We start from the raw sequence: 20,327 nt of genomic DNA on the forward strand, positions 1-20,327 counted from the left end.
TATATATGTGTGTGTGTGTGTGTGTGTGTGTGTGTGTGTGTGTGTGTGTGTGTGTGTGTGTTATATATATATATACATATGCATATATGGGTAGAGAATGCCACCAACAGTAAATTTTGTTCAACTAAAGCACTTAATCCATCATACTGAATAACTGACCTTGGCCTACCCCTTGGTTTATTTTCAAGGCTATCATCTCCTTAACGAGAGCCTTGGAACCATCTCTGAACAGTTCTGATGTCAACAAATCCATTACCAAAGGCCCGCTTGATATTCCGTAGAGCTTCTGCGGCAGAGTGACTTAGTTTGTACTCATACGAGAAAATCACTCAGCATAGTTTGGTTGTTATCATTTTGATAAGGTCTGTAGTTACAAATTTTGTCTACCAATATTGTTGGGAAATAAAAGGAGTCAAGACTAAATCCAAGGTATACATAATTGAGATTTTAAATGATATGATATAACAAGTAATTAAAAATGCGACATTTCATGTGAAACAACCTAATATATATATAGAAATACACATACGCATACACGTACATATGAGTTGTGTGTATACACTATACACACAAACACGTGTGTGTGTGTGTGTGTGTGTGTGTGTGTGTGTGTGTGTGTGTGTACAAAAACAAAGTGAAAGAGAGGCAGTGGGTGGGGGGGGGGGGAGAAAGACGCATATATATTGCATATAATTTGACGCTGCTCTCAGTATAGAATCACGCTATCAGAAAATGTTCCGTTGTTATTCTTAAACGTGCTTTAAAATATTAATCTTGTTTGAACACACATGCTCACACGGACACACAAACCTACACACGCAGCTAAGCTATTTGTATCTATCTATCTGTCTGTCTGTCCGTCCGTCCGTCCGTCCGTCCGTCCGTCCGTCTGTCTATAGTCATTTGCAGTCAGATGTCTATGTGCGTGTTTTTGTGTAAGTGCGTGTGAAGGGATAATATACGATTTCGGTTAAATGTACTTCCATATATAACCATGCACTAAGTTCCCTTTATATTTACGACTTCAAGCAATCTAAAATGGAAATGAGAAAATTCCGTCTTATTGCTGCAGCAGATAATTTATGAGGTTTCATATAACTGTAAATGTACACATGATGGCTATAAGTTTTAGTTAGTGTTCTGGAAAGTGAGGTCACTAAATCTTCATTCAGTTGTTGTTTTGCTCCACTTCAGTCCAAGTAATGTGCTTTGATCTACATTATCGAATATGTCCATTTCATATGATGGTTGAATGTGATTTAAAAGAGATTTGACCGCAGTTTCTAGCAGGTGAGTGATAGCGCGCAATCTCTTACATTGGCTTTCACGTTCGTGTTGTGAACACCATATCAAGCTCACCAGGTCGAGAGATTTTGCAAGAATTACGAGAACAATACTTCAGATAAAATGCTTAATACATAGAAAGGATTCTAAAAATTAAAGTAGAATGATGAAAACACTCACCATAAAAGCATGAAGGAGAGAAAGCAGAATTACAAAACAAGAGATTAATATACGTAGAACATCAATAAAACATAACCATATTGTATGAGTGATAGATGTGGGAGACATATTGGATGATGTGAAAAACTGTTTATTCCTAATTTTCAATTTTATCCCATGAGTGCTTTCGAGCTACAAGACGAATTCAGATGAACTGCGATAGAAGACTAATATCGACAGCTATGAGTCCCAGTCGAAACTGTAGGACGGACACACACATCTTTATTGTTCTGTGAGACTGAAAATGTACGGCACAGAGATCAGCATCTTTCTTCGATTTAAAGTCGACTTCAGCTGTCTAATGATAAGGACTTCGGCATATACCCCCGATTTGCTTGTTCATAATGTCGCTCCAAAAATCCCTTTCTTTAAATGTTATCCATATCTTTACTGAAACACTTGTAGTGGCGCGAAATTATGGCCGCCATTGAGTAAGTACAAGCTACGCATGCGCAAGGGACTTGCCTTTCCGGAAGCCCCTCGAGTGCGCATGCGTAGTAAAACCAGTACTTAAAGCATTCCTTTCACTTTCTAAGCCTCCTGAGCGCGATACCTTCGACGTGACAGCTACTTGCTCCTCTGGCATGCATCAACAAAGCTCTTAACCTTCCAATGCCTATTACAACTTAACCAGCGGCTGCTAAGCTGAATGACACAGGATTTGTAAAACCAAGCATCACCAAAAATAAAACTTATTTTTATTATGTTGTTAATTGTTCTACTGTTTCTTAATATATAATTTTGTTGAAAGGTGATAGAGAGAGACTAATGTCTCTATTGCAACTATCAACCTTTTACACACTGATGAAGTAGTGCGCTATTAATTTGGTATATTATTCATTCTTTCTGTCGGTCCGTTTGCCCGTCTGTCTCCGTCTCTGTCTGTCTCTCTTTCTCTCTAGGATGTTTGAATGACTACACCCATACAGCAACTGATACACCAATTTGGTATCTAAACATGTTATTATGATCACAGTCATGTTTGTCGTTCTCTGTTCATATCGGACAGCAACTAAATAGGCCGGTTGTTGTTAATCGATGTGGATTCCTTTTGGAATCGCCTTGTTTTTGATACTTTGATGCGGAGTTCAAAATTTTAAAATCAGTTCTTTAATCTTTTCTCCGTTTGCTCTCTACAATAGCATAAGCTTCTGTAGACCCTATCTTTGCTATTTCATTTCCCTTTCATTCAACCGCTATCAGAATATACTGACATCAGTACCCGATAGTCAAAAGGTTATCGGGTGCTGGTGTCGGTCTTCTCAATAGAATGCACTTACCTCACAAACCGCCGCTTGTAGCCTCTAACGAACAATATTAGTCAGAGGTTTTTACACACAGCTCTTTCTAGTTTGGTTCATCGCATATGGACATGCAGCGGGCAGATTCGTTTGCTGCGACTTTGGGAGTTATAGTTTCAGAGTCACTGAATGTCACACGGTTCCGAATCTCATTTGCCGATATTAACTTTACATATCAGTCCGCCTGAACGTGTTGTAACTTGAAAGCACCCAGAGATAAAATTAAAATTTCAAATCAACAACAAAGCTTCTCACGTCATCCGTTAACAGTTCATTTATTTGCTTATTTGTTTATGTGGTTTTTGCTACCTATATCGTACGTAATTACATGGTGTCACTGTACAGAATAAACAGGTTCCATGAGATACATCAGCATATTCTCTCTCCCTCTATACATACATACATACATACATACATACATGCATGAATGTATACATACATACATACATACATACATACGTACGTACGTATGTAATATATGTATGTATGCATGTTCGTGCAAGTTTGTGTGTATGTGTGTGTGTGTATATATATATATAGAATGCATGTATGCATGTTCGTGCGTGTTTGTGCGTATATACGTGTATATATATATATATATATATATATATATATATATAAAGAGAGAGAGAGAGAGAAAGAAAGAGCGCCATCTATGTACCATACTTAATGCATATACACAATGGCAGGCAAGATGTTACGATTTTCGTCCGAGATAAAATCTCGTATGACGTGTGTTAAAACTATTATATGTCAAAGTATATTAAAAACAATATTCGTCGAAAGGAAACGAAAAATCGCCTCGATAAACACTAACGAGAATGCTAGATGAATTCCACCCTTCTTGACTCTTGTTAATTACGTGTACTTGCAACCATATGCCTAGACGGAATTTTTCGCCTCTGGAATGTAAGAAACAGTGAATAGTGCATTCACTGACATTGCGAATAACCGCCAGGCAGAATGAAAAATTCAGTGTATGCAATAAAAGTAGCATTTATATATTTGTTTGTGGTTGCGTGTACTTGTGTGAGAGTGTGTGCATCTTTATTTGTCTCATACCACTGTTCGGTATTCGTTTGCTTTCTTTCTTGTGGCTTAGCGGTTTGGCAAAAGTGTACGGTAGTATGAGTACAGATTTCAAATAGGCACTGGGATCGATTTTCTCAGTTAAAGATCAAGGTGTTGCTGAAATATGACCACGGTCAAATGAAATCAGTGAAAGAATGAATATAAGAATAAAAGAATACATATTTCGACCATGTATATCAGTGAAAGATGTTTCAGTCAAAGAGAAAGCCGAAAAATTGCAGTCGTTTGAATGAAGTCTCCTGTGATATTTATTCTGCCCCGCGTTATACAGATACTCTCTTGATACATCAAAAATGAGAACTAGCAATCGGCCTGCCCGAAACGTGTAACCATTGACGTTATTGTTCAACGACTGTGATGTAAAGGAAAAATAAAACTAAAAATCTGAGGCGGTGACTCATTAGAGATGTTGAGAAGAGGAAAAAGTATAACGTACGCGTGTGTGCGTGCGTCTAAGTGGTACACAACAAGTTTAGAAGAAAAGGAGCATTTGTTCTATCAACGGAAGAGACAAGAGTGCGAAGGATACAAAGAGAAAATGGTGTACGGAAGATGAAATATAGAAGACAGACAAATGGAGGGTGGAAGACAAACAAATGGAGGGTGGAAGACAAAATATTACGGATCTATTTCAAAACGGGGGCACCAGTTTTCATTTATGTTTTATGTAGTGTTTTTGGTACCGAAAGACTTTCAAACTTCGTATACTTATCTATTTTGTGTTATAGAACAGAAAAAAAATTTTTGTATTCGAATTTATTTCATGTAAAAAATTGTCTTATTTCGATAATTTCTACTAATCACTGACGTCTATTCAGTTGAAAACAGTTAGCGCTGTAACGGTGTATATCGTATTAATCCCCTAACCCTAACTAGACTGTTAACCCTAACCCTAACCCTAATCCTAACCCTAAAACTAACCCTAACTCTAGAGTCCGAACTCTAAAATTGTTACACACATAGATACGCACAGCGTAATTTATTATATAAACAATATATGCGTATAAATTACGATTAAACCGGATGAAATATGTCACAGGGAATAACATTTTTATGACCGCCCAGCAGTAACTCTATTAAGCTGAATAGACGTCAGTGATTGGTTGAAATTACAGAAATACGACAACTTTAACATGGAATAACTTGCGATGTACGTTTATTTGTTAAGAAGACTAAGAATAAAAGATGTTTTATATGACACATTCTACCAGTGTCCCAAGTTTCAAAGTGTTTCGTTAGTGTTTCGTTAAGAAAATACTGGTACCCCCGTTTTGAAATAGATCCAATATTACTAAATAATAATAGTAGTAGTGATTCCGCCGAGGTCGATTTTGCCTTTCATCCTTTTGGGGTCGATAAAATAAGTACTAGTTGAGCAGTGAGGTTGATGTAATCGACTAGCCCATCCTCCCGTCACCTGAAATTACTGGCCTTGTACCGAAATTTGAAACCAACGATAGTAGTAGAAGTAGTAGTAGTAGTAGTAGTAGTAGTAGTAGTAGTAGTAGTAGTAGTAGTAAATATATATACTGATCAAATGCAGAGATAAAGAGATTGAGGTGTATGTTTATAGAGAATATGCACGCAAGAAGAAATTCGAAAATAGGAAAGAGATGGTGAGATATAAAGAAACAGCAGAGAGAAAGAAGCAAAAAAAAAAAAAAAAAAAAAAAAAAAAAAATGAAATGGGGAAATAGATAAAGAAAAATAAAGAAAGAGAAAGATTGAAATAGAAGAGATAAAATATGAATGAACACAGTTTTCTATGAGATAAGATGGTAACGTCACACGTATATAAGTTATTTATATGTTTGCAGCACGGAAACTGTATCATTGTTGGGTGATATATTTACTCTTTGAATTATGTGGTGGTATCTGTAACGAGGACTATGATGCAGAATAAACAAACCCATCAACTCAGGCAATACTTATATCAATCTAACACACACGCATACGCACGCGCACACACACACACACACACACACACACAACTGTATCAGCTGTTAGCAACACTTCTGACTTGCTGTGACATTGAAGTCGTTGTCATTCATTTGTCAATCTCATGTCTCCAAGGGTCGAACTTACCTAATAAATACATAATTATCTCTGCCTTAGCGAAGGCAGGGGTGTTGTTTTCAGTCGTGCTTGTTTGTCCGTGGACAAGATATCTCAAGAACTGCTAGATGGATTCGGATGAAACTTTCAGGGATATTTGGCTTCGTGACTGGCACGGATTAATTAGATTTTGGAATCGATTTTTTTAATTATAGGTAATGGTTGTTATTACTCTTTCATGAGCACCACATCCAACCAATTAGATTTTAGGATCGATCTAGTACTGAACAAGGATTCTGGATTATTTTTCCTGTTTCTTTTACTTAAATTTTGAGAGCGGTCGGGTTCATTTTTAGTATTCTCGTTTGTAAGAGCAGTCGAGTTTATTTTAGATATTCTCATTTTAAAAATCGTCTCTGGCTAATTGTTGAGAGTTTGTTGGTGTTGCCTTGGCAGAGGTCTGTGTTCTCTGAGTGCTCTTGTTATCTATTGATTTAACTGAGGCAAACGTTTCGCTCCGTCGTAATTTCGAGTTTCTCGTCCTGCAGTGTTTGTCAATGAATTCTTAACGGATATAAAAGCTGCAAACTCAGCTACCTTAATGCCGTTGAACATTTCAAATATGAAACGTAGAAGTTTAGGTACAAATAGGTTAGTGTCTGGGTTAAACTTAAGTTACTAGAACCAGGACCTCTCTTTTAATAAAGCCAAGGCAACCGAAACCTTTGTATCAAGAGCAATCTCATTGTTCCACCGCCCACACTTGTTCTTCCTGAATATACTCATAGTTGTTTCTAAATATGAAGGACAGGGCAACTATGTTCTCAGCAGCACTCTAATATATTTTTGATTGCCCAATAGCGCTAATTTATTGTTACTTCATTGCTCAGGACTAAACTTTACAAGACACATTTTTAGTTGGGTGCATGTAGGAATAAAGTAGATTACCTGAAGCTAGTTTAAAGCGATAGTTTCAAAAATATTATTATGTACGAATACCAAGATTGAAAGCAATGAATATATATATATATATATATATATATATATATATATATATATATATATATAACCCTTACCGAGTTCTCATACTGGATATATGCGACGCAGTAAATATTCTCTGCAGACATATTCCTGGAATTAGCGCGCCAAAACGAAGACTTTTGAATTTTAGCATTAAGCTGTAATTAGCAGAACCATATACACGCGCACCTATGGCGGTGGGCAACTTTGTATGGGGTTCTGATGATTATGGTTCCATTACAAATCAGGCTGAAGAGAAATAGACAGTCAGTAAGATTGTTAAATTTAAAACCGGTACCTGTTTAATAATGTTCCTTTTCGGTGATTTTAAATGTCTTGCCCGCTTACGTTTTGGTATCACGCTATATTTCATGCTGAGAACAATTTAGGTCTTTTTAGACACAAGATGTGATCTATTTCTAGCACATTAAATGTCCCCTGAGATTGCAGATACTGTTTCTGAATCTCTTTGATTCTTTAAATGTGCTAGCTTCCTGGTAATTAATCGATATTAATTAATATATGATTTTTTGCAATTTTTTTAATAATATTTAATTATATATATATATATATATATATATATATATATATATATATATATATATATATATATATATATATATATATATACATACATATATGTATATATATATATATATATATATATATATGTATGTATATATATATATATATATATATATATATATATATATATATATATATATATATATATATATATATATATATATATATATATATATATATCTGTAAAATGAGATAAAATAAAATAAAGTAAAAATAATGTAATAGAAATAGTAAGAAATGGTAAGAACTTCATTTTTAGATACTATTATAATCCATGGTATTCCATCTTGTGGTATATAAATAAAGTCACTCAGGAGAAATTTCCGCAGGCTGCGGTTCACAGCGTGTTTCCATTATACTGGGAGAAATAGCGAGGGTAGTATGTTATATGGTGAGTTTAATGGTATGGTCCATGTCATCAGGGTCAGCAGTAAGAGGCTAACCGCTATTTAATAGATATAGCATTATAAAAGGAGTTGGCAGAAATAACTTAAACTGAACCTGTTAGGGGAAATTTAATACATAAGTATATCAATGGGTAAAACCTTAGTGCGTTGTTATTATTTGTTACTTATTGACAGAAACCTAATCCCAATACCCCTCTGTGTAGTGGGGTGAGGTCAAAGTCAAACCTACAACTTAATTGGTCAGCTAATATTTGAAAACAATGACGTTGTTCAGGTCCGTTGAAACTATCAACAAATTACAAGACAAGTAAAGCAAAAGAATATAAATATAAATAAAAATATAAGAATATTTAAGGCATGAATAATCTGGGGGGGGGGGGGGTCTTACTAAAAAATAGGCGATGGAAAATACGGATATGTGAATAGTGTTATATGAATATATCTGAGATACATATCCAATTAAGTAATTGTCTGCACGAGAGAAGTAAAGGAACGAAGCGATTAGTTGAAAAGTAAACAAATGATAAACAGACGCTAAATGGGTTCTATCAGAGAAAAGTAGTCTGATAGCATATCATTATACTGAAATGCAGAGCTAAATCATACACTAAAATAGTGTTTATGAAGTGTTACTACGTTAGGTCTGAGTAATAATTTCAAGGTTACGAGTAAAGTCTGGAATACAAGGGTTAATGTAAAAATGTATGGGTTAAATATTTTTAGGCTTATAGACTACAGTTGAAGGCGGGTAACTGTGAATTGCAATTCAATGCTGGTGAGTCGACATTCTTAGACACTAAAAATAAGATGTAGACTACTTTTGGGCTGAGACTACGTAGGTACACATCCAGTAGTATATTGGATATTTAATATCCCTCAGATGGTTTCTTAACCTCTAACTCATACAGTCACACACACACACACACACACACACACACACACACACACACACACACACACACACACACACACACACACACACGTATATATATATATATATATATATATGAGACTGGAACGAACACGACACAATGAAGTAGAGAAATTTGAAAAGACAACACGAAACCGGTTATTTCTCAAAATACAATGTTTATATACCAAAAAGATTTTCTAACATTTTTCTAACATTTTTCTAACATTTTTCTAACATTTTTCTGATATAATTTAAATATATACTTTAACCATGTAACACAAGCCTTCTGTAGTTTTTTCACTCTTATTATCTTTTATACATCCAACCACGTCCTTTCACATACCAACTTTCTCTCTCACACACACACACACACACACACACACACACACACACACACACACACACACACACACACACACACAAACACACACATATATATATATAGGAAAATTTGAAAAACTTGTAATTGTTTAAAATAAATTTATTTACATATATCCCAAACTAGTTTCAACAATAATTTTTGTTTATCAATGGTGAAAACTGTGACCGAGGTGAATAATGATGAGCTGGAAACTGTAGTCGAAGCGGATACATCTCAAACTACGCGAGTTAGCAGCAAGGTTTAATGTTTCGATTCCAGCTGTTTTGGACCATCTGAAACAAATCGGCAAAGTAAAGAAGCTAGGCAAGCGGGTACCACACGAACTGAACGACTATTTTTCCATACAGACGCAACGCAGGCTACGTTTTCAGGTTTTTGGATAAAGGTTTCAGAAATAACCCACTAGGTTTACCATTAATTCGTGAAATATTCACAGGTCCCGTTAGTTATAAATAATGTATCAATAATAGATTGTTTTCAATTTCAACTTATGGTAGAGAAGTTACTTGTATAAAAGATTGTGCCTTCGATTTCATTTCATAGGGTATGTTTAAAGCGTTACGCGTATTGACATTAAAAGGATAACAGATTAAAGCCAACTTGCTTACACAAGAGGTAAACGAATCTGGATATAGCGGAATTCGAACTGAAAATTCACTGAACGTTTCTAGCTACCATTAATTCGTGAAATATTCACAGGTCCCGTTAGTTATAAATAATGTATCAATAATAGATTGTTTTCAATTTCAACTTATAGTAGAGAAGTTACTTGTATAAAAGATTGTGCCTTCGATTTCATTTCATAGGGTATGTTTAAAGCGTTACGCGTATTGACATTAAAAGGATAACAGATTAAAGCCAACTTGCTTACACAAGAGGTAAACGAATCTGGATATAGCGGAATTCGAACTGAAAATTCACTGAACGTTTCTAGCTACCATACAGTATTTAGTCTGGCACCCTTCTGTCTGCTAACCACCACGCAACCCACGCTTGTGCATGTTTCATTAATTTGACAATTTGAAACAATATATCTTCCACACATTTCATGGTGTTATGCCGTATCATAAAATTATCAACGATATCCTGTTTCCAACCCATCTATTATACATTGTAATGTGTCTAGATTATCGTGGTAATGACATAAGGATGAAAAAGTACAGAAAACCTTATATCAAATTTTCTTTCTCTTCAAAAACTATTTGAATGTAATTCTCCGTTTGCTATTATGGTATATCAATTGTATTATTATCAATTAATTAAAGGAATGAATATTTACTTGTATATTTAAAAGTTTTGTTTTAAAGGCCGAAACCTTAATAAAATTGATAAAGCAAACATTATCGATCTTAACAAATAATTTCCATTTCAGTGGGTTTTGTAAAACTGTTTATGTGAGAAACGTATAATATTGGCAATATTGAACCTTCGTACATTTGATGGATGGGATCATTATTGGCACATGGAATGCATGTGTGAGGTAGTTGCAATTGTTCTTGAAAGTCTTTTATAAACCAACATAATTCCAATTGATTTTGGATCTGTGTGTTTACTTTAGACCGTTGTTATTTTTAATTCAAGGGTGTCTTCTATTCAGGCACACATTTCTAAGACTATATTATCTAATGTATTCCTCCTTCAAATCTGCTTCAAATCACATTGTAATATGTAACATGAAGGAGATTTAGTTACCCTTTCTAAGAAGTTGGGTGAACGCGTGTAGGCTCTCTTGTTGGCTCACCTTAAACAGTTTCTACGGCCTCTAAATTTAAATACATTTACTTCATCTACTTCATTTTTTTATCGTTCTCTTTCCAGATGAATGGTACTACGACGTTCAGTGATTCAGTTGTTCAATTGCAGGCAAATCTCACTTTGGTTGAACTAAATGACTTGGAAGCACAAAAATATCTATTGGTTATAATATTTGTGGCACTGTTAATGTTAGTGGGCACACCTGGGAACATCCTGGTTCTTTATATATACCGAGGTCGCTTCAAACGTGTCTCTACATCAAACTATTTTATTGAAGCACTAGCTATCTTTGATCTAATAGCTTGTATGATTGGAATGCCAACAGAAGTGTATGATTTGAGGTAAGTGTATAAGTCTTATATAAACTACACTAACACATAACACATATTCATATTCAGAGAATTATTAAGAATTATGAAAAACTATCTTAATGTTAGATCAGAAATGTTTACTAATGTCACCACTTCGACAAGTATCTTATAAAAAAAAAAACTATTAATCAGGAACAACCACATTTTATATAATTCTCTTTTCAGTTATTTATCACTCCTTCAACTAGAATTTAAAGTCCTAAAGTGCCGTGCAGTGATGATATCACTGCACGGCACCTTGGGTACGTGTCTTCTGTTATAGCTGGGGGCCGATCAATGCCTTGCGAGTGAATTTGGTAGACAGAGCTGTCTGGAAGCCTGTCGTATATGTATGTATGTATGTATGTGTGTTTGTGTTTGCACCTTCCACCACTTGACAACCGGCTTTGGTTTTTCCACGTCCCCGTAACTTAACAGTCGGCCTAAGAGACCGATAGAACAATAGAATAAGTACCAAACTAAAAAGTATGTGTGTATGTGTGTGTGTATGCCTCTGTGTGTGTGTGAGAAAGAAAGAGAGAGAAAGAGAAAGAGAGGAAAGAAATACGAGGGAGAGAGAAAGGTGGAAATGGTTGTGTGGCAGTAAGAAAATGTAACAATAAATAGAATAAGAAAATGAATATGAAGAAAGAGTAATGATGTGTTATAGAATTCGGAGAGAGAAGCAAATGATGTAAACGTTGGAAGAGTAAGCAGAGAAGTGTTATTAACTAGATTCGACATGTCGCATATATTATGAAGCACAATATGTTCTTGACAAGTGTTGATTTCATTCTTTTTTTCTTCCCTTAAAGCATGACAAAAGCTTTTTAGTGAACATATTTCAGACATTCAGATTACATATCAAGATATCTAATAGTGATATTCATTCACTCAATATTTGGTAAATGTTTATATCGCGTTTTATATTCCAAGACTATATTATATTTCTGTGTTCCCATGTACAGGGAAATTATTGTATAATTCGTGTAGATTCTAAAACATAATATCCCATATGGTATTATATTATGATGCTGTGGGTGAATTTTTGACGTGATTTCCATTCTCAGTTGTAAAGTTATCACAAATTCTATCAATGTCTTAAAAAATGAGCATCAACATCACAACTCACCAAACGTAGTGCTGTCCTCTGAAACCACTAAATTTGATCACGACCGCTCAAATAAGTGACTATTCTACTCGTCCGAATGGGAAAAATGAATATTCTTTGATATGGTTCAGTACAGCCTTTTCCAGTGTAGTAGTAACTTTATTCTTGATCGATTTATTATTAATGCTATATTATTTAAATATTTTACTTTTAGAGACGTAATTGTATGTGAATCAATCAAAGTTTTGATATTTTACTCTCTTTAGTTTTAATATTAATCTTAGCCTCACATTCAATATTGCTATATATGGTTTTTGTGAGTTGTAGTGTTAGAATTAGCTTCTAAGTCGATAGAAATTTAAAAAAAAATTCTGTAGGAGGGGAGGTTTCTTTACGCTGTCTCTTGGCCCGGTCAAAATAGAAGCCAGATATTCTTCAAATCACACCCTCTAGCGTTAGAAGAGAACACATTGGTTAATGTAGTTCTGGATGTGTTGTGGTCAGGAAAAAGGAGACGGTTCGTCTGTTATGCTTTTGATCATAAGTATATTTGATTAGAGCTTTTAGCTAAACAACTATTCCGCCGACACCATCACCACCACCATCACCACCGTCGTTGCCACTGCCACCACCAACGCCGCCACTACTACCACTACTTTATTCTTGCTATTTAAACAAGAAATGTGAGATATGGATGATGTCAATATATTCTTTGTAGTTCAATGCCATTCATCATTGCCAAGTAAATATTGCAGAAACATTACAGAAACATTCATTTGTCAAGTCCTAAATTTTGTTTATCATTTCTCATCATGTTACTTACTTGTTCTCACTTCCTTTGCAGATACCCATATATGTTTTCCAGCGACATTGGATGCAAAATCCTCCGCTTTTCCGAGACCTTCACCGTGATTGCATCTTCAATGATTTTGTTGGAAGTGGCTATTGATCGCTATTGGAAAGTATGCAAACCACATGACAAAATGTCTGTAATGAGTATAAAGATAATGTGTGGAATCGCATCCATAGTCGGCATACTCATTGCTGTGCCTTCCATATTCTACAGCGGTATAGTACCCCGTAAGCTCAGGGAGAATATAATCTCTCAGGACTGTACAGTTATAAAACCTAAGCTCGCTCTGATCTTCTTTTACCTTCTCTGTATCATTTTCTTCCTCATTTGTATCATTCTTGGAGTTCTTTATACGCTCCTCTACCTAGAGGTCCGACAACGAAGACGAAAGATGATCTCTCGTCAGGCTAGTACTGAGCAAGAACAGATTAGTATCAACGAAAAGGAAAAACAGCCAGAATTCCCGAAAACAGCATCTCTGAAAAAATCCTTCAAAGAATCGAAACCGAAAAGTCCAATGAGTCCGAAAAGTCCTATGAGTCCGAAAAGTCCATCTTTTCCGCTAACCAGAGCAAGATTTGCCAGCAGTTTGCGTAAAAAAGTTAGCCGAACAACTTTGATACTGTTCATTGTGACATTATTTTTCATCATCAGTTACCTTCCATCGTTATTGGCAATGATCATCAAGTACTCAACGTATAAGAGCCGTCGAGGTCGTGAGGAGAGTATTGCTATCAGGGTGGTTGAAAAACTCTTTTCAAAGTTCTTCCTCATCAACAATGCATGCAACCCGATCATATACAGTTTCTTGAACCCATATTTCAGAAAGGAATGCGTGCGCGTGTTTCATAAATTCAGTTGTGGCTTTTCTGCACGCTGTTGCCGCTGTTGTCGTATTGAACCTGGACATCCTGATACTCTCTCTGCAAGTACCTAAATTTGAAATATATATATATATGTATATGCATTTTGTTATATCGGGAAGGATCATATTTTTGCCACACGCATTATATACCTACGCATTATATACTTGATCTTCACTTCAGCTTTATTATTATTATTATTATTATTATTATTATTATTATTATTATTATTATTAGCATCTTCTTTCAATTCTGTTTCCATTTCTTGCCGAGTGTCCTCCTGACACCTAGGGCAGAGAAACGTACTGTATACATTGGTAGGCCATTAAAACAAACACACCAGATTGTTCATTTTGCACTTCCTGCATGGATAGTAAGCCAGGGATCATTCTTAAATAATTTTCAGTTCTTTTTTTGATTATTCCAAGTACTCCTACAATCACCAGTATTGTAACCGTCTTGAGATGCCACATCTTTTCGATTTCGATTAGCAAATCTTTATATTTTCTGAGCTTATCAAATTCTTTTACTGAGGTATTATGGTCACAGGGTATGCTCATGTCAATCAGTAAACAGACTTTATTGCTTTCGTCTTTCACAACAATATCTGGTTTATCTGCCTTGATGGTCCGGTCTGTACATACTGGGAAGTCCCAAAGAATAGTTACATTTTCTCTCTCAGTTACAGTCTCAGGGTGGTATTTGTACCATTTGTCAGCAGTTTTGATTATTATCCAATATAAATATTGGTCAACTCTGTCATGTCTTGATTTGTACTCTACAGGTGTCAAGGTAGTACTGAGCCAGAACAGATTAGCATCAACAGGGTTATTTAAGGATGTTTAACGAAACCCCCTTGTTTCCAGAGGTGAATTATTCAAACCTCAAAGAATTCCTCTCAGCATATGGCTATGATGCGTCCCCACTATTTTTGCTCGTGACCAGAGATGCACATATCGTCGGCCACTAACGGGCATGCTTAACGGGTTAAGGTCAAACAACTGACGAGCAAATCTGTGGTATTGAGCAGAATATTTAGTGTGGCCCATCTTTTATACCAAGACAAAACAATGTACATGATAACACTTCCAATCAGTTAAGATCAAAAGCCATGAGGGCCACTACCTGGTACTGCATGAGGGCGTTCACTATTATTATTATTATTATTATTATTATTATTATTATTATTATTATTATTATTATTATTATTATTATTATTATTATTATTGTTCAGTAGTTTTATTTTTATAACGTGCTTTCACTTCACTACCGAGCGCAGCTCTGTGCGCTTTGGGTATGTGCTGTGGTTTGCTGTGATGCTCTTATGGTTACTGTATTGAAAGTGTTTTGCGTAGGATGTGTGCAGTGCCCAGTAGTGCAATTTTCTGTATGTTATATATATTTGTAAGTCCTGGTGTTTTTGTTATGTATTATGTATTATGTATTATGTATTATTATTATTATTATTATTATTATTATTATTATTATTATTATTATTATTATTATTATTATTATTATTATTATTATTATTATAAAACTGAAGTGAAGAATAAGTATTTAGGGCATGTGTTTAATTGGCAAAAATGTGACCATCTCCAAATACAACAATATCTGTTTCAGCACACAATTTCATATCAGGAATCTTGCAAAACAAATACATAAACGCATGTATATACATATATATGTTTTCGTTTTTGTTAAGTTGTAAAGTTATCAATAACAACATAGATTTACTGACGAGAGGACCCAGTATTGGTCATAGGGTCAAATATATTGTATGTATAGGGCCTAAGTTTCACTTCATGCGATTTATTCAACCAGGACACACAGACACACGCACATGTATATATATATATATATATATATATATATATATATATATATATATATATATATATATATATATATATATGTATGTATGTATATATATGTATATACGTATGTATGTATGTGAGTGTGTATGAATAATATATATATGTGCGTGTGTGTGTACGTGTATATATGTGTATCTCTATATATCTGACTCTCTCTCTCTCTAATACATACATACAAACATATATATATATATATATATATATATATATATATATATATATATATATATATATATATACATATACATTCATACATATATACACGTACATGCATACTTCGACATATCCTTCCTTCTCAATGTACATAGCCTTTTTATTTTTTAAAAATATTATTTTCGCCTTTCATTAACACACTTATGATCATTACAAGTCGAACTTTAAACTTGGTAGTTAGAACAGTGAAGTACCGCTAACTATAGACGGTCTTGCTCTGTGTGTCTCAGGGCCATCTTTATTTTCTTCATTTTTGAAATCCTACTCAGAAAAATGTCTAAATACTTCATGAAGTTTTCACAATGATTTTACTAGCACTGTGTATGTTTCAAGAGGTAACTTTTAATTTTTTGTTTTTTGATAACTAAGAGAAGGAAAGGTATATTCATACCACTTTTAAGGGCTTCCGAGACAGACGTGCTGGAAAAGTTATTCTTCCACTGGAGATCTGACTCGAATACATGCAACAGAACGGCGCCCGCTAGGGCCACGTAGTGGTATTAAATCGGACGAATGAGTAAGACTATTGCTTAAGAATCTGATGTTCGCTGAATCTTATACCTGAATCTTAAACTGGCAATATTTTGTATAATACCTCGACTAAATCATCTATGATTTACAGTAGTGATACCCAAACCGACCGAGGGAACACACGCATAACAAAACATAACACAGTGCACCATATATAACTTAATTATTATATATATATACAACACATATATATTACATATGTAATGCGACAACATTTTATAAGCAAACTTTGGAAGTTTCGAATGTGTTTAGTATTTTACAGACAAGAAAGTAAATTTCCAACACAGTATAATGTGAAAACAACAGAAATATTAGGTATTTTCCAGTCTTAAAACGATAAAATATCTAATCTTTCTGCTGTCTTGACAGTTATACTGTGTTCGAAATTTACTTTTTTTGTCTGTAAAATACATATGTAATATTTACTGCGATAAGTAGGCATTTGTCGGTCTCGAGAGGCCATGGATTAGAGGTGATAGTCAGTAAAATAGAAATAAAACTAAAAATGTATTCTTTGTGTGGTCCAGTGCCAAATGATCTACAGCCTGGCATTGATCTGCAACCCGGCACTTGTCTGCGGCCTGGTGGTTGGAGACCCTTGATTTACATAATATAAACCATATTTTTGCGTCTATGTGTGAACTATGTTCGTATATTTTCTTATCTTCAGTACACACATATAATACACACATATACGCACACACATATAGTTGCACGCAACTACAATCACACAACTACAATCGCATAAATCACATACAAATGTATACTAGCATACACACACTTGCACGCGCACAGTGCTACACACACATAATATAACAGAATTTTGAACGATCTTATATTGCGATGGATTTGCAGCCTAGCTGATAAGAATGTTGAAGTTCTCAGAAAGTCAGAAATGCCATTCACAACAGGAAGCACAAGGAGACGGTAGACATCTGTAAAGATGGAGCAGTTATAATGTACCTTCGTACATATGTATGTATGTATGTATGTATGTATGTATGTATGTATGCATGTATGTATGTATGTATGCATGCAGAACTAAGGATTCTGAAGCCGAAGGAATTTATTCATATACAATTAGACAGAGCAAAATAAACAAGATAAGATAAGATAAAATGAATTAAACTGTCTAATTAGTACAGGAAATAAATCATTCCGGTAATACTTCATCATTAAAATATAAATACTCTGAAAATGTTCATATCCTTTTTTGAGTCATGGGTTAGTTGCCGCGAGATCAAAGCCTTTGGAAAGTTGCAGTGTTATATTGCACAGAATCTTCAAAACGTATCTACACTTCCCAATTAGATGAATGAAGCTTAAGAAAAGCAAAAACCATCATATGCAACCAAAATATGACGCAAGTTGAAAGTTAGATATCAGTATACTTTTTAATTTTCACACACGCACATACACACACATATAAACTCGCAAAGAAGCACGAATGCGCACTTACACGTACAAAAAAGCACGAAATAGTAAAATGATCATACTTATAATATTATTAACGCATTTGAAATTGATAATAAAATCTGCGAACTTCAGCTACGAATAATCTTTCTCATTCTTAAACATAACTCCCGCCTACCAAACGGCCATATAAAAAACATATATATAAAAAAATAATATATACACACAACACACATATGCATACACGAAGAGGCATATACATACTTATACACACATATATACACATAAACATATTTGCAATGATGAACAGAACTCGGTTTGCGAACCGGTAGTTAATGTATATATTTTTAGTGACAACTGGTTAACGTTATACTGGATCCTGAAAGATAATTAATCTTCTTGGAAATGTTATAACGTTAATCAGGTCACAAGAGTTAAATGAAATCTGCTTGGGAAATTCAGTTGGTTCTGTAATGTTTAAAAGTGAAAGTCAATTACTGTATATGCAGCAATAAAGAACAAAATGCCTAATCTTACCCCGTCAAGTAAGTAAGCATAGATACAAGGTGGCTGTCAACTCGTTCACGAGTATAACCTTCAGCAACAAATTACAGACAATGGCTGTCAGTAATGCTAATGCTGAAATTTAAAGTTAATAACAGCTTGTACAAACAACACCGCTAAGACTTTCATCTACAAAGCCAAGTCGTCCAGAAACAAGCAAGAGCAAGATCTCCGGTTTCGTAATAAGGTGGGTGTTATTTCGGAATTTCCTTCTGCAAGAGAGATGTTTAGACAAATGCTAAGGATCTCTCATCCCAGCTGTTAGATGACCGTAACTCTACTGAGTTCATCCACCCTTTGACAGGTTTTGTTTTTCGTCCTTCTGGGTGTCTAACGAAAACTGCCCTCCTAAGCAAGTAGGTTGGTAGTGTTGCTGGTTTAGTCGCCAACGGCTCGACCGAGCGACAGGGTGTGCTGGGTTAGCACAGTGACCTGATATAAAATACATACATACATACATACATACATACATAATATGCATGTATACATACATACATGCATGCATGAATACACACACAAGTATAACCGCCTAGTTGTGCCGGTTGAAACAACCTTACTCAGAGTTTCATGCAACAATGTATGTCCGCGTAACCGGTGGATGGTATAATATTTGTTTAATCAAAAGTGGAATGAGTTGATAGAACTAATCCGTGATATGAAATTCTGAGTTACAAAGTTTTAATCTATACCATCATATACTATCAATATATATATAGTCTACAGATTATGAGCGTTGATGTGGAATACTCTTTTTGATTCGTGTAAATTCATTAAGCATACATATGCGTTCTCTCTCTTTCTCACATAGATATTTGTATTTTTCCATATACATGTCTGAATTATAAAGTGTGTGTGTGTGTGTGTGTGTGTTGTATCCCTGTAAGGGAACTCGGAAAGTTGGGCCTCCGACCAGGTATTTCGCGATACCCTTTAAAGACCGGAACTTTTCCGCAACCCCTCGTGTGTGTGTGTGTGTGTGTGTGTGCGTGTGTTTGCGTGTGTGTTAGTGTGTTTGCGTCTATCTATATCATATGTAAAATACATACATGCATTTATGTGTACAGTTGTTATGTATTATAAATATATAGAACCACAACCACGGATGAATGTCTTTATATATACACCCATCACAACCGTATGTAAATAAACTCTATAAGCACTGTAATAAACTACATATTATATTAAACCCTTTTCAGTTGTTTTGATTAATTCATTTTTACTGTTGTTTAATTCACTTTGATTCCGATCATATAGATCTGTGATCAGAGGCGTTTAACCTATGGCACTAGAAATACATTAATTAACCAATGTATACTTCATTTATTTAAAAAAAAAAAACAAAGAGCTGGTCGCGATTTGAGGAGATTTCGTGGCTATTTCGTTCCTGTGAAGCACCCACATAAGGGCTCTCTCATGAACCTGAATCAAATCAAGGTGGGTATGATGTTTTATGGTGAGTCGATGTCTGTTGTTAGTCGTATTAGTATTGATGGTGATTGGTGGAGCTGTTTATTGTCGGTATTATTTAAATCCAAAGCGGTG

General features: G+C 34.8%; 1 protein-coding gene across 1 annotated transcript in view; it reads left to right on the top strand.

Annotated features, from left to right (window-relative positions):
• LOC106871410 (neuromedin-U receptor 1) overlaps positions 1-19,976 on the top strand; it is a 35,045-nt gene extending 15,069 nt beyond the window's left edge. The window contains exons 2-3 of the mRNA XM_014917835.3: positions 11,077-11,354; positions 13,319-19,976. Coding sequence (XP_014773321.1) covers positions 11,077-11,354; positions 13,319-14,264 — 1,224 coding nt within the window. The 3' untranslated portion in view covers positions 14,265-19,976. The remainder of the gene's footprint in view (positions 1-11,076; positions 11,355-13,318) is intronic.
• Positions 19,977-20,327: the final 351 nt, after the last annotated feature.

This window comes from Octopus bimaculoides, chromosome 1, assembly GCF_046866305.1.
Source record: "Octopus bimaculoides isolate indiv1 chromosome 1, ASM4686630v1, whole genome shotgun sequence".
NCBI lineage: Eukaryota > Metazoa > Mollusca > Cephalopoda > Octopoda > Octopodidae > Octopus > Octopus bimaculoides.